At 40.2% G+C, this 12121-nt stretch overlaps 2 protein-coding genes across 2 annotated transcripts; one reads left to right on the top strand and one right to left on the bottom strand.

Moving 5' to 3' along the window:
• Window positions 1–1447: 1447 nt before the first annotated feature.
• Window positions 1448–5354, bottom strand: LOC145903692 (organic solute transporter subunit alpha-like). The gene is made up of 10 exons (XM_082991824.1): window positions 5214–5354; window positions 4979–5081; window positions 4382–4521; window positions 4110–4198; window positions 3375–3533; window positions 2927–3038; window positions 2730–2855; window positions 2286–2399; window positions 2019–2116; window positions 1448–1930 (listed from the first exon to the last, which is right to left on the bottom strand). The coding sequence occupies exons 1-10, from the start codon at window positions 5244–5246 to the stop codon at window positions 1852–1854; spliced, it is 1053 nt and encodes a 350-aa protein (XP_082847950.1). The 5' UTR covers window positions 5247–5354; the 3' UTR covers window positions 1448–1851.
• Window positions 5355–9171: 3817 nt separating this feature from the next.
• On the top strand, window positions 9172–11900 carry LOC145909196 (uncharacterized). Its single transcript, XM_082996530.1, has 5 exons — window positions 9172–9514; window positions 9711–9862; window positions 10602–10756; window positions 10972–11165; window positions 11521–11900. The coding sequence occupies exons 1-5, from the start codon at window positions 9393–9395 to the stop codon at window positions 11738–11740; spliced, it is 843 nt and encodes a 280-aa protein (XP_082852656.1). The 5' UTR covers window positions 9172–9392; the 3' UTR covers window positions 11741–11900.
• Window positions 11901–12121: the final 221 nt, after the last annotated feature.

The following is a 12121-nucleotide window of genomic DNA, read 5'->3' as shown; positions in this document are numbered from 1 at the left end:
GCCCACATTCACTATTCTCCCTTTTAATTAAGCAATTTATTTTTGGAATGACGAACTTGTAAGGTTTCCTTTCCCGCCACTTTTAGTTAGCTGCAACGAATTCGAAAAAATTGTGATAAAACAGGGAAATGCCCAAATCTATTCGGATGGATGATCTCTATTTGATTGAAATCCAACGCATTTTTAAAGGTTCTATGTTAATCAGTTTACAACCAGAGACAAACTACATTCTGCCTGTTAAGCAAGCCAGATATTTTTTTTCAGTTTTTGTGTAAATATATCTGTTTTTTAATATTAGCGATTTTAATAATAGGCCTATCAACAGAATGTGGCCCCATGGGAACTTGTCGGGCCAACAGTAACTATACTACTCTCTACAGAAAACAAAATCGTTAAAATACCCCAATATACATGACTCAAAAGTCTTTTCTTATGTCAAAATATGAACTAGAGAAAATGTCAAACATGACCACAGGAATCAGCCTGTGCAGGTCGGTGATCGGCGAATCTTCTTCATGAATCAATCCTTTAGGAGTCCCAGGAATATAATATTAAGTGTAAATTGTTTTTTCGCCTCATTATATTGAGCGTGCAAGCCTTCCCAATTAGAATAAAGAAACAAACGTAACTGCAGGCGCAAAGCGTCGCTGAATCTGGCCTATAACCAGTGGTTGTATAACCAACTATTTTTTTAGGCCCCATTGTTTTCAAATACATCTTAGGCCGCACAAGAATAAAATGAGATGAAAAATTTTAATCATTATTGATGTATTTGGGAAATAATCGAGTCAAGATATGTCGTCGTATTGTTATGTCTTAAACATCCGCCACCACCACATTTCGCCTGGCTAAAGTATTTTTCGCCTCTTATGCAGTACTTCTTGTCCAGTTCACTATGTGACGTCCCGTAAAGATTCAAATAGACACCGACTTTCAATGATCAGGACTATATGGTCCAAGATCATGAATTAGCAACAACTTCGCCTTGCGTTAACACGAAGGCCAGCAGCAGCCAACGGTAAAGCTACACTGCATTTGCTTTTTTTGGGGTTAACCCAAATTCTTTTACTTTTTATTGTATGCGTTTCGGTTTTCTTTTTTTACTGACCAACTATAACGTCGAATGAATGCCGTCGCAACCCTTTTCCCTTACAGCAGAGCGACTGGCACTGTATGTGGCTGCTATCTTTCAACAGACGGTAATTCTCCGAGAGGAAATTATCTTTACTTTAGTGCCTGAACTTAATAACGTTTATAATTTTGTCGGTATTATTGTTCATCTGCGTAGTATTTTTTCCCGCAAAATGGAAATGATTTAATTGGGCTAGAACTGAGCAATGTCGACAAGAGTATGCATATTTCTCTTCACACCGTAGTAAATGTTATTAGAATTATTTTAAATATATATTATTTTAAAGTTTGCTTCGTTTTGAAATGTAACCGATCAAGTTTTATCATTTTTTTTGCATTTTTGTCCTTCGCTTGTCGTTCAACATCATACCAAAGAAACAAACGTCAAAAATCGACCAACAGCTGTAAAAATATATTAGATACTGCAATGAACTTGATGAATTGAGCGGGGGAAGCAGCAGTGTTTTGTATAACGCTTAATGTAATGCAGGAACGTGACGTTAATCGCAATGACACGTGGCGCGGATAACCTTTTGTGCAATATGTTAAAATTAGGTTGGATGGACTTGTGATAAATAACGCACAGTGAAAAATCAACATTGTTTTGTGAGGCGAAAATACATAAAAACATAAATAAGTTATTTAGTACGGAGTGGGTTCAGTGGACTTGAAGTTGCTAACAGAAAGCTGGCGACAAAAAAACAGACCAAAACTAATGTTTTAAACTATTTCTTCGGATCGACTATCGCCATTAGTTAGAAGAGCAGCATCAGTTGAAGCACCGCTGTCTAGTTCGACTCTGCGAAAATAAAATCTCAGTTTATATATCTGATAATGAAAAGTCATATTATAGTTGTTAGAATTCACTGCCTTTCAAATTCACCCACATTTTGCTATCTGTCTCAATGCGAGGAAGATCGTCGTTGTCGCTCTTATGTCTATAAAGGCAGCGGGTGATGAGGGCTTGGACGAAAAATTCCACCGTCTAAAACCGTCAACAATTTTTAATAAACAACTGCGTTGACTATACAACAATGATTATGATTACAAATATTTGTGTTGACTAAATTTCAGCTAAACAAGTTTTTCACCGCGAGGCAACTATACGCCTTTCCCCAAGCCACCTTTCCAACTACTATATGTGCCAAACCCACCGTGATCTGATAGTTGACGACGATTTGACGAGCACGTACGGTGTATGGAAGGGCACAAGGAATGTAACACAGGCGAATGATAAAAGGCTGGAGATTAGCGATCAGCAAAACCATCTACACAAAAAGTATATTTGGATAAAAGCTTACGCTTCGAAGTTAGGATCATGTCCGAACGTTAAGTACGTTAAAAGCATATGATGGTAAAAAAAATTTATTTACTGTTTAACATAAATGTTTTAACAAAACAAAATTGGTTCGGGGGCGGGATTTCTACCTAAAGTAAACAAACCTATATGAGTACTAATATCATCGCGACTTTCACTGATAAAACTTAAGAATTTTACAACACAAATCTTCCATGGTGAAGATTGTAGACGAATAAAAACAATTCAACATTTAAAACAATGATCAACACACATGAACTGCTGAGAAAAGATTACATACCTGGAAAGCAAAGAACTTTCCAGTGCTGCGAAAATTCGCAATGAAGTCACCCGAATTACGTCGAAATATGACGAGAGCCCACATGCCAGTCAACATCGATGCAATCAACACCGCAGAGTAAGCAAGCTGTCGAGAAAAAAGTTTCAATACATACTTGCTCCATTCGTAAAAAGTATCCGTGAAATGTGATGACTCACCCCCGGGATAGGAACGGTCCCGTCTGGCACCATAACGCCCTCAAAGAAAAGCACGACTGGTCTTGTGAACGCCGCTTGAAAAGTCGCGTACCAAAGAAACTGAAAGTTTTTTCTGTGAAAATAAACCCAAAAGGGTGTAATTGTGCACTCATTTACTACTGCTTTCAAACTGAACGTTGGTGAATCAAATTTTAGGTTATTTTAGTTGTAATTTCAATGTGCCTGCTGGTAAGAACCAGTTTTGTTTGGTAAAAAAATGATAGGCTACGCGTTTGCGAGAAGGGGCATGGTACAAACGTCCAAATGTTCACAAGTTCGATCATGTGTGATTTGATCGACGAAACACGTACAATACCGCTAAAGCGTGACAAATTACGAAACGATGAACCGTGGAGTTGAAAAACTTAATGCTGTAATAAATATAACCTGTGGTTAAAAACAAACTTACTTTGTCATTTTAAAGTTGGGAAGGCAAAAACAGCAGCAGCAAAACGGCCCGGTGTTAATTTCAATATATCGACCTTCGAAACGCAAGAGAAGTTGTCGCAATCCTCCGAAGTAATTGACATACAACACCAACATGGCGTGTAGGCCAAAGCCAAAGTATCTGCATATTTAAATAAAACGTTTCAAGTACAGCATGGTAACAAGCAATAAATAAAAAAATCCTTCTTTACGTTCCAGCAAATTTCAGTAGAGATGTAAACGTCTCGTATGAAAAATTTCTGCTGACTTGATATCAGGGCTTTCCAAACTTTTCCCCTGCGACCCCTTATGTTCGGCAGTATGATATTGAGATACTTCGTTAATGATACGACTGAAACATTCTCAGGAGGGGCGAAATAGTACGAAAATAGTAACTAAATGTTGTACTTTGTGTTGCTTTTACTCCTCCAGCGACCGCCAGTTAAGAAAGCCCTGCTTTGAAACGCATTCATGCGACAGATACAAGTCCAAACCTAAATTCTTGATTAAGTTTGACATCCGGAATGTCTTGTCGAGCAATGTCATACATATTTCACAATTATGTTTTCTATGTTAGACTTGAATGTACGAACGGGGGACATAACAGGAGTGAGGTCGTTGAAATGCATGTTGTGTATGTGTCAATCATCACACTTCGCTGTGCGTGGGCACATTCATTGGCATGTGCTGAATAGCTTCAAAAAACATGAATACTTACACTGAACACACGAAGTCGATCATATTATGTCCTGCTGGGAAGAAACACCCAACTACCGACGAGACGGCAAACACAGGCGGGATTCCTGCCTTTGATAAAAACACGTTTATTGGAAGAGCTGTAAAATAAGCAGTAAAACGCCGGCAAATGGTTCGCATTCCCTCATTATCCACGTTACAACCTAATTGCCACGACTATTAAACGTCTAACGAGCTTTTATGATATTGAATGTGGAGGGCAACGTCTCGTCGTAAACCCCGCTTACGACTTACCTGTAAAATGGTTAATCTCCTACGATAAGATTTCTTAATGTTGGCTTTCAGGAAGAAAACTTCTTCGATAAAGAGACCTAACGTGATCGTTGCCAGAATGATGAGAAATACGTGAAGGGCGATCGCGGAGGCATCGAAACCTGACCAGAAAGAAATTCATTACGATTCGTTGTTCGGCTAAATCAGACAACATGGTGACGAAAAACGCATGCTGTTGCTGAAAAATCAATTGGCGTCTACACTTTTTTAGCCCCGCAAAAAACGCATTAAAAATTTTCTTCAGTGTTGAACGAACCCATATGTTAAGATGACAAAATACAATACCCGACAACCTCACAAATTCGCAAAAATTGTGAATGAATATTGCTCAAATCGCAACAGAAAACTGATAAACCGCGTTCCATGAGATAGATGGCTTTAGTCAAGACTTTGTTTACGTTTCCAAGTATAGTGGAATGCGTTAAGCCCTAAAAGGCCAGATAGCTATCTGCCTTACAGGCAAACAGCTTAACACAAGCTAAACTGTTGGAATCCAAATTATGCTTGCAAATCTTACCACAGTTATAACAACAATCTACAGTAGATGTCAATACTCACTGTCAACAACTTGTCGGGCATTTGGCAGTGGATCGTTTAAGCAGTGGTACTTGTATTTTTCTTTTGCTGCTTGGATTGGATCAAACTTTGTAACTGTAGAGTTCTATATTAACAAAGCATAGCGGTCAAAAGTTTTGCGCTATGTCTTCATGCATTTTTACCGACAGATTTAATTCCAATGCCTTAGCATCTAACGTAGAAAAGTGGATAATTCAAAGAAAAATACAGAACTTACCACCGTCTGGTTAATATGCCTTGTCGTATTCATGCTTTTCGACTTTAATTTTTGAACTGGATCTTTGTTATTCAGAACATTCCCCCTACGAAAACGCGTTATGCCCTAGCTGCTGAAACACGACCAATCGTTTAATTGAGGAAACAGTCGACCTCTTTAGAGCAAAGGCTGAAGCGAAAGAAAAAGGGCCACAAGTAGTCTCATTCGAAACGCGAACATACGAAGGAATTAGGAGAAAAGACGCGATTCAACGAATAGCGATGACTGAACCTATATTGGTGACGTTTTATGTTTGTTTGCACGAATGTCGCGTATTCAAGATCCGTCACATGAAAAACCAGACGCACAGAAATGGCAATGGGTCGGACACGAGGAACGGTTGGGACCAGGTAGGGAGTGTTTGCTTACTTAACATACTCTTACAACCTTCGCGCAACAGTTTCGTCGATTTGTCACAAAAACAACTCCACACGACACATGACTGAATCTTATTGACCTTAAGTACTCTGCACTAACAACAGGACTTGTTCCCAGGGACATGAACAAAATTGAAAAACGTATAAACCAGCACTTTTAGTTTCATCGCAAACACTTTAACTGTCTTTACTCGTAAACATCTTACTACGCGTCTTTCCATGCGGTCGTTGAATCTGTGCGCGACTAAATCTGATATTTGTAAAACGGTTCGTAAAAACAAATCTGTTCGTTGTCGAGTGAGTGCAACAATAAGAGCTTCTCTCGACTGCACCGTGTTTCGGTCAAAGTGCACTTGAGTCAACTGCTGGCCTCCCGGCTTTATCACATGCCAAAAGACCGGACCGTCACCACATGACCACACCTCCGCATGAGACTGCAGACTAAGCTTCATAAAATGTTGTTGAATCAGGTATACAGTATTAACACATAGGTTAACAGGAATCCAGGTCCGAATTGTCTCTTTTTGTGAGCGTTTTAATAAATCAACGTTTGTGATTTTGGTTGTAATGGAAAAAAAAGCAAATAAGTCCGCGTAAAACTAGTTATTAAACTGTGACAAAGAACGAATGGCTGTTTAAAAACAGTCGCAAGCACTGAACTTTACATTCACATGATCTCGTAACCTGAACAATAGCTTGGAAAATTTACGGCTCAGTGATTTTCTGTCCACGATTTCGCGCGATGCTGCCGTTGTATAAATTTACCATAAAAACGGATTGAACTCTCGCTGTAAAAGTCAGTGGGTCAAAGGGTGAACAAACAGTTTTGATGCGGTTTGGATCTACATTGAAAAGCAGGCACGTGTTGTATGCCAAAGATTGGTTTGGCGCCCTCTATAACGTAGACGAGATCCTAGTCATTGTGGCGAGCAAAAAACATTAATACTCTCATAACTTCCTTATTCATTGTGGTTTTCATCTTGTACAATGGCGACATACTTGATCTTCAGCTTAGGAGAGATGACGAACCACTTTACCCATGGAGATACAACCGACAGGACGTTGACCTTTTTAGTTTGCGAGAGCGTAAAACAAAGCGTCATGATTCACTTGGAACTTTTACGGTTCGTCGTTTGAAGTTGTTTGCTCGCGGTTGTGACGTTTGATTGCATGGTTTCAAACCCGACGTTTGCAATTTTTGCTTTCTCTGTAGACAAGAATGACTCGCGAAATGCGTCTTTTTCATGAGAGTTCTTTGTTAAAAACTGGCAAACTTCTTGAGCAAACATATTGGAGGAATTGAACATAATGAACAGGTCTTCTACAGACCCGATTTTAACAAAAGCTGTTAATGGTATTTTGTTTGTTTAACTCTTTCGCGGCAAACTGCCAGTCAATAAACTTACAATAAGCCAGTTTTACAAGCATTCGCGAAAACATTAATGGTTTAACGGCTAAGGAAACAGACTGATCACAAAATTAAACTGAAAACTATTGTGCTGTATATTCAGTAAATTCGCTGACGTGCAATAATACAAGCAGTCTTGTTGTAGGTTTGAAAATAGACCTTGGTATTTACCAAAATTCGACAGAATGTCTGCTAACGCTTTTGGTTCTGCATAACAACTACATTGACTTGACCAAAACTGGTCGCTGTGTTAACACACATTATTGTATAAAACACCAAATACTATTAGTTTTTTCACTGTATACACGCATTATTTGTATAACAAACAAACTGTTTGTAGACGGAAATCCAGTTCACACACGTAGTAACGCTTTGTTGACACAACAATTAGAAGCGTTTGGTCGATGTCAACGAGAGACAATTTACGTTTATATCAGCCATACCTCAACGAAGCAAATCGAAAAGCATGTCTCAGAACGCGGGTTGCATGCATTACATAATTAGTTTTTTCGGTGGTATATGTGATTTCTTATTTATTATAACTAGGACCCAGATTGTGTAGTCTACATCAAAACGTGTCACGCTTTCAAGAACTCCTTGTAAAAAAACTCGACAGTTTTGTATTTGTGGTCCTGAAAGATCCACAGAGAATTTGCAAAATACAAAAAAAAATTGTTTCCAACGTCAAATTTTTTTTAAACGTTTACGCTGCATTCATTCATTAGCAGAACTTGACACGCAATATCCAAGTAAAGCAATAAATTGTAAAATCAGGTAAGTAAACAATCTAGAACAGTGATTCTTAACCTTTTTTCTATCACGCCTCCTTTGAGTAACGGACTTGTGCCTTACGCCCCCCCAACTGTAAATAGGTTTCATACCAAAAGCAATTGTGTTTTTGTCGATCTACGTAAATAAGCTAGCTAGCTAAACACTGCAACACGATAAAAACATAATACGTGTCAATTTAAGCTTGTTTATGTAAACTAAAAAATTACGGGACCAATCAACGGTTTGTGACGAAACATATGAACCATTACAACAGGTCTTTTGTGACGCAATGGTTGCTTTATGACGTAACAGTAACTTAACTGCACAGGCGGATTTTTCATTTAAAGTGCAAGAATTTTGTTCCGAAACTGTAAGAAAAATATGACAGACAGCATAGGACATAAAAGTCACTACAAAAAATGAAGTTTTGTTATAAAGCTTGCGCCCCCCATGAGAATTGGTTGACGCCCCCTGGGGGGGCGCGCCATCCCGGTTAAGAACCACTGATCTAGAATCTACTCTCATTTTAGACGCGTTCGCAACATTTGTGCCACCATTTCACGCAAAAGTTCTGTTTACTTGGTTGCAAAATAGATGATGTCTGATTGCCTGTAAAGTCACCTGATACACCCGCTTGTCGCGGATGTAAATAAGGTCTTCACACCCTATGTTAAAATGAAGCAAAATTTTGAAGTAACGTATGCGTTACATGGCGCTAGAGAGCAACAAATTAATGATCTTGGGATGGGGTTTGTATTTTGAAGTAAAGACCCAAAGAAGTGGAAAACCTGTTCAGTAGTAGTGTAAATAATGTCACGGACCTGATTCCATTATAATGATCGAAGGAGAGCGCAAAAACGCATAGATATAAAATCTGCCTGGTAAAATATTGACGGGTATATGATTAAACCGGCATACATTATTGTTTTGTTTTTAATCTAGTCTTTGACTTTCTCTGATGCCGCGAAAGTCAATCAAACACGTTTGCTACCACGACGTGTTGCCCAAACCACCTTTTCCGTGTGCAAGATAATTAATGTTGTGGAGTATAGGCTTCGGTTATAAATGACCCTCAAGGTCACGGGGTTATTTACTTTGGATTTCAGTGAAAAGAATTTTGTACGAAACGCAGCGCACGATATCTTTCTCTTGCTCGCGGTCAAATATTGACTGTGCGTATGTTGAAGTTGGTGAGCGTGCTCGCATACTGAAGGGTGGAAAAGATTGGGGGAGATTAATGCTGCGTGGGTCAACTTCGCTTGGAAGAAACTTTGCCTCGCCTTTCCCCATGCACTCGGCGCCACGCTTGAAGCATCTGGCGAGCACATATGTTGTTTTTGCGCTTTGTGGCTCGGTGTACGGTGTATCGCAGCCAGAGGTCCGACACAGAGCGGTCGATCCGATCTGTCACCGCATTTCACCCATGACAAGGACACGATTCTCGGCATTTCGCAGTCGGCCCTTGCACTGAAGGAAAAACGGGATATCTCGTTTTATGGCTGCCTGTTTTTAAAGTAACATTAAAAGTAACAGGCAGTATCGTTGCAGGTGAAACAGTAAAATCAAGTACTGAGATCTACAAACATGAGTGTGAGCACAGTTCAAAGCGGCAGCACACAATCTTCCACCTTGCAGCAGGTTCAGAGGTTTGCCGAACAATTCGATCGAGACTCGATGCCGTTCGCGCGTCCGCGAAAACAGAGCGGGTGAGTTGACAAAATATACAATAGTGAGATTGTTATCATTGAACTTGGCCGAGGAAGCACAAGTGCTCCAAGTCAATGTCAAGCGAAATCGCAAATAATCATTGCCGTTTAAGCTTTTCGCGTGGCCACTCCACACTGCTGTTGTGTGACCGTTGTGTTGTTTTCGTTGTTAAAGCGACTTACGGAACCATTACAGGTTGTCAATTTCGGGAAGGCTCGCTTCGCTTTCGGCGCCATCGTCCAGTGTGGAATCGTCCAACGACACGACATCGAGCGAGAATCAACGACGGTCAAGCGCCGCTCCATCATTGCGAACCGGATTTCGGAGGCAAACCCACATGGCGGAAAGTAAGTGAACTCCGCACAAAATTGTGTATAAATTACTGTGGACCGCGGAATTTCAGTGACTGGGAGTAAAACGTCGAACCAGAAAAATTGCACTTCAGGTCGTTTATTTTTGTTCAAGATTTGCTGAACGATTTAGGCGAGCTTAGGGAGGTTTCAAGCAGTCTGCGCAACTGGCTGTAAAAGTAGACGGCGGAATTCTACGAAATGGTTATACAACACTCGAAAACAGAACATTGAAAAGTCGCTTAGAAACCGGTTTGCACAACTGAGCAAAGCGTTTGCACTTTGTCTTGACAGCAGTCTGAAAAATCAGGTTATTTGCTGAGCGGGTGTAAATAAACAGAATTTACAAGACGGTTTATCTGTCCCTTCGTGTCCTTGTATATAAGTGCTGCAGCGCCGATCGAATTGGGCAAGGGAAGCACAATTGAGACTCTAGATTGCGCTTTTGGTATTGTGGAGTCGCCGTTAACACGTCGTACGTGCGTCGTGTTTAGATAAGCGTCAAAGCATTGTATAGGTGGACGGTGGTGACGCTCATGAAAGACGCAACACAATCGTTTAGCATTGATATTCAGTAAGACCGGTCGATAATGAAAAAGAGCGGCATTGACATGAGGGGTTGTTCCACAAAATCGCTTTGCCATTGATGCTACCGTACCCTCTGCAGATCACCGAGGTTTATAGATAGAAATAATGTCAAAACGCAGAAATACATCTGTCGGTGGGGTTTCTGCAGGCGGAATGAGTTCAACGAGCGACAATCGACCTCTACCTGTTCTAAATGAGGCAAGACGCATGAACTTGACAGATATCCTTATTTGGAGAAGGTTTACGAGGAATCTCAAGCAACGCGTTGTGGACAGGCAGAATGAACAGCGTACATTTTGTTGGGTAAGTAAGTGCAGGTATGCCGAATTCGTGGCACTCCAGGCCAAGTTTTTTAAAGGATAGTTACGTGTTTTTGAGCGCTGTACGCAGTTTGTTCACCTCTGCTTGTGCTGCAATTAAGGAACAATGTTATAAACGTTATAGTAAAAGTATTATTAATAAACAGTAAAGATAAAAAACACATACTTTTTTGTTGGATGGTGCTTTGTCCATTGCAGCTTGATCGCAGCACAAGCAGAGGTGGACGCAAGCAGTTCATGCCGATGATTGAGTCGGAACCAACATATCGCATGGAACCGCATGAAAAACCATCTCAGACCAAATGCAAGGAAGTTATTGACGCGTATTTGAAAGAAAAACTGAAAGGTGTCGTCTATGAAGATGTGGCAGATTCCGCTTCTGCTCTTTCAAGGTCAGCATTTCAATATATATTTTTGATGATTTTTGAGGTGCATCACATTTTTCGCGCACGCCTACATTATATGTAAAAGAAACAAGGTTTGCGACCACGAAGCAAAAGTTTTGCAGAACCCGTTAGTGTCCTTTTTGTATTATGGCGCAGGCTAGTTAAAATTACGCGATGAAGATTGTCAAATTATTATTTAATTCCAAGTTGGGACACATTTTTTAGATTTCCGCGACCTTTTGCATTTGACCAGTTTGCTCACATTGTATTTACTACAAGGTTGAGGGGTCGTAATTCAACCAATTTCAACATTATTCCTAAATCAACTCTGGACTAAATTTTGTATTTTAATGATGTTTAGAACAATCGCAGATGAAACAAAAGACAGAATAAAGTCTTCAGTGTGGGCAAGGCGTTACAAATGCGTCGTGTACGTGACGTTGGGACAAAAAATGGACCAAGGCATCCAAGTTGGAAGTCTTTGCGCTTGGGATCCGAAAAGCGACAACTACGTGACCTCGACGTACCAAAACACTTCCCTGTTCTGCATTGTCACCATGTTCGCTGTGTATATGGAGTGACAAGCGTGACGTGACAAGAAATTAAACACTGTGCTTGGTTTAAGTTTTGTTTGGGTGTTACCGTTTGAGCTCATAAACTGTGTTTTCTTGAAATATTTACGTGTAGTATTATGCTCCACTGTTTTGCGCGTTTAAACGCCAAGGAAAACATGTACGAAATTACCACACAAAATATGTGCTTTTGTCAGCCCTGTTGCACCTGCCCAGCGAACTTCTTCGACTTGTTGTTATAGTGAGATGAGGCTCTTCAACTTAGCTGCCCAACTTTAACAAAGGGGACGCGCGGTTCTCGCTTTCCGGGCGTGCTTTAACGCTCGCTTGTGTCAACGCTGCGGTGCGAAGTAAATGACTCTTGCGGCGAATATTGAGCCTGTCTGAGAT

Source organism: Ascidia mentula, chromosome 1 (assembly GCF_947561715.1).
Source record: "Ascidia mentula chromosome 1, kaAscMent1.1, whole genome shotgun sequence".
NCBI classification, from domain to species: Eukaryota; Metazoa; Chordata; class Ascidiacea; order Phlebobranchia; family Ascidiidae; genus Ascidia; species Ascidia mentula.
The sequence above is the reverse complement of the archived record's forward strand: the minus strand, read 5'-3'. Positions and strand labels throughout refer to the sequence as shown.

Coding starts and splice junctions, on each gene's coding strand:
- LOC145909196 (XM_082996530.1), top strand. CDS start 9,393: ATGAGTGTGAGCACAGTTCAAAGCGGCAGCACACAATCTTCCACCTTG. Junction 9,863..10,601: donor GCAAACCCACATGGCGGAAA/GTAAGTGAACTC, acceptor GGGTTTCTGCAG/GCGGAATGAGTTCAACGAGC. Junction 11,166..11,520: donor TCCGCTTCTGCTCTTTCAAG/GTCAGCATTTCA, acceptor AATGATGTTTAG/AACAATCGCAGATGAAACAA.
- LOC145903692 (XM_082991824.1), bottom strand. CDS start 5,246: ATGAATACGACAAGGCATATTAACCAGACGGTG. Junction 2,856..2,926: donor GGACCGTTCCTATCCCGGGG/GTGAGTCATCAC, acceptor TTTTCTCGACAG/CTTGCTTACTCTGCGGTGTT. Junction 2,117..2,285: donor TCGTCAACTATCAGATCACG/GTGGGTTTGGCA, acceptor TGACGGTTTTAG/ACGGTGGAATTTTTCGTCCA.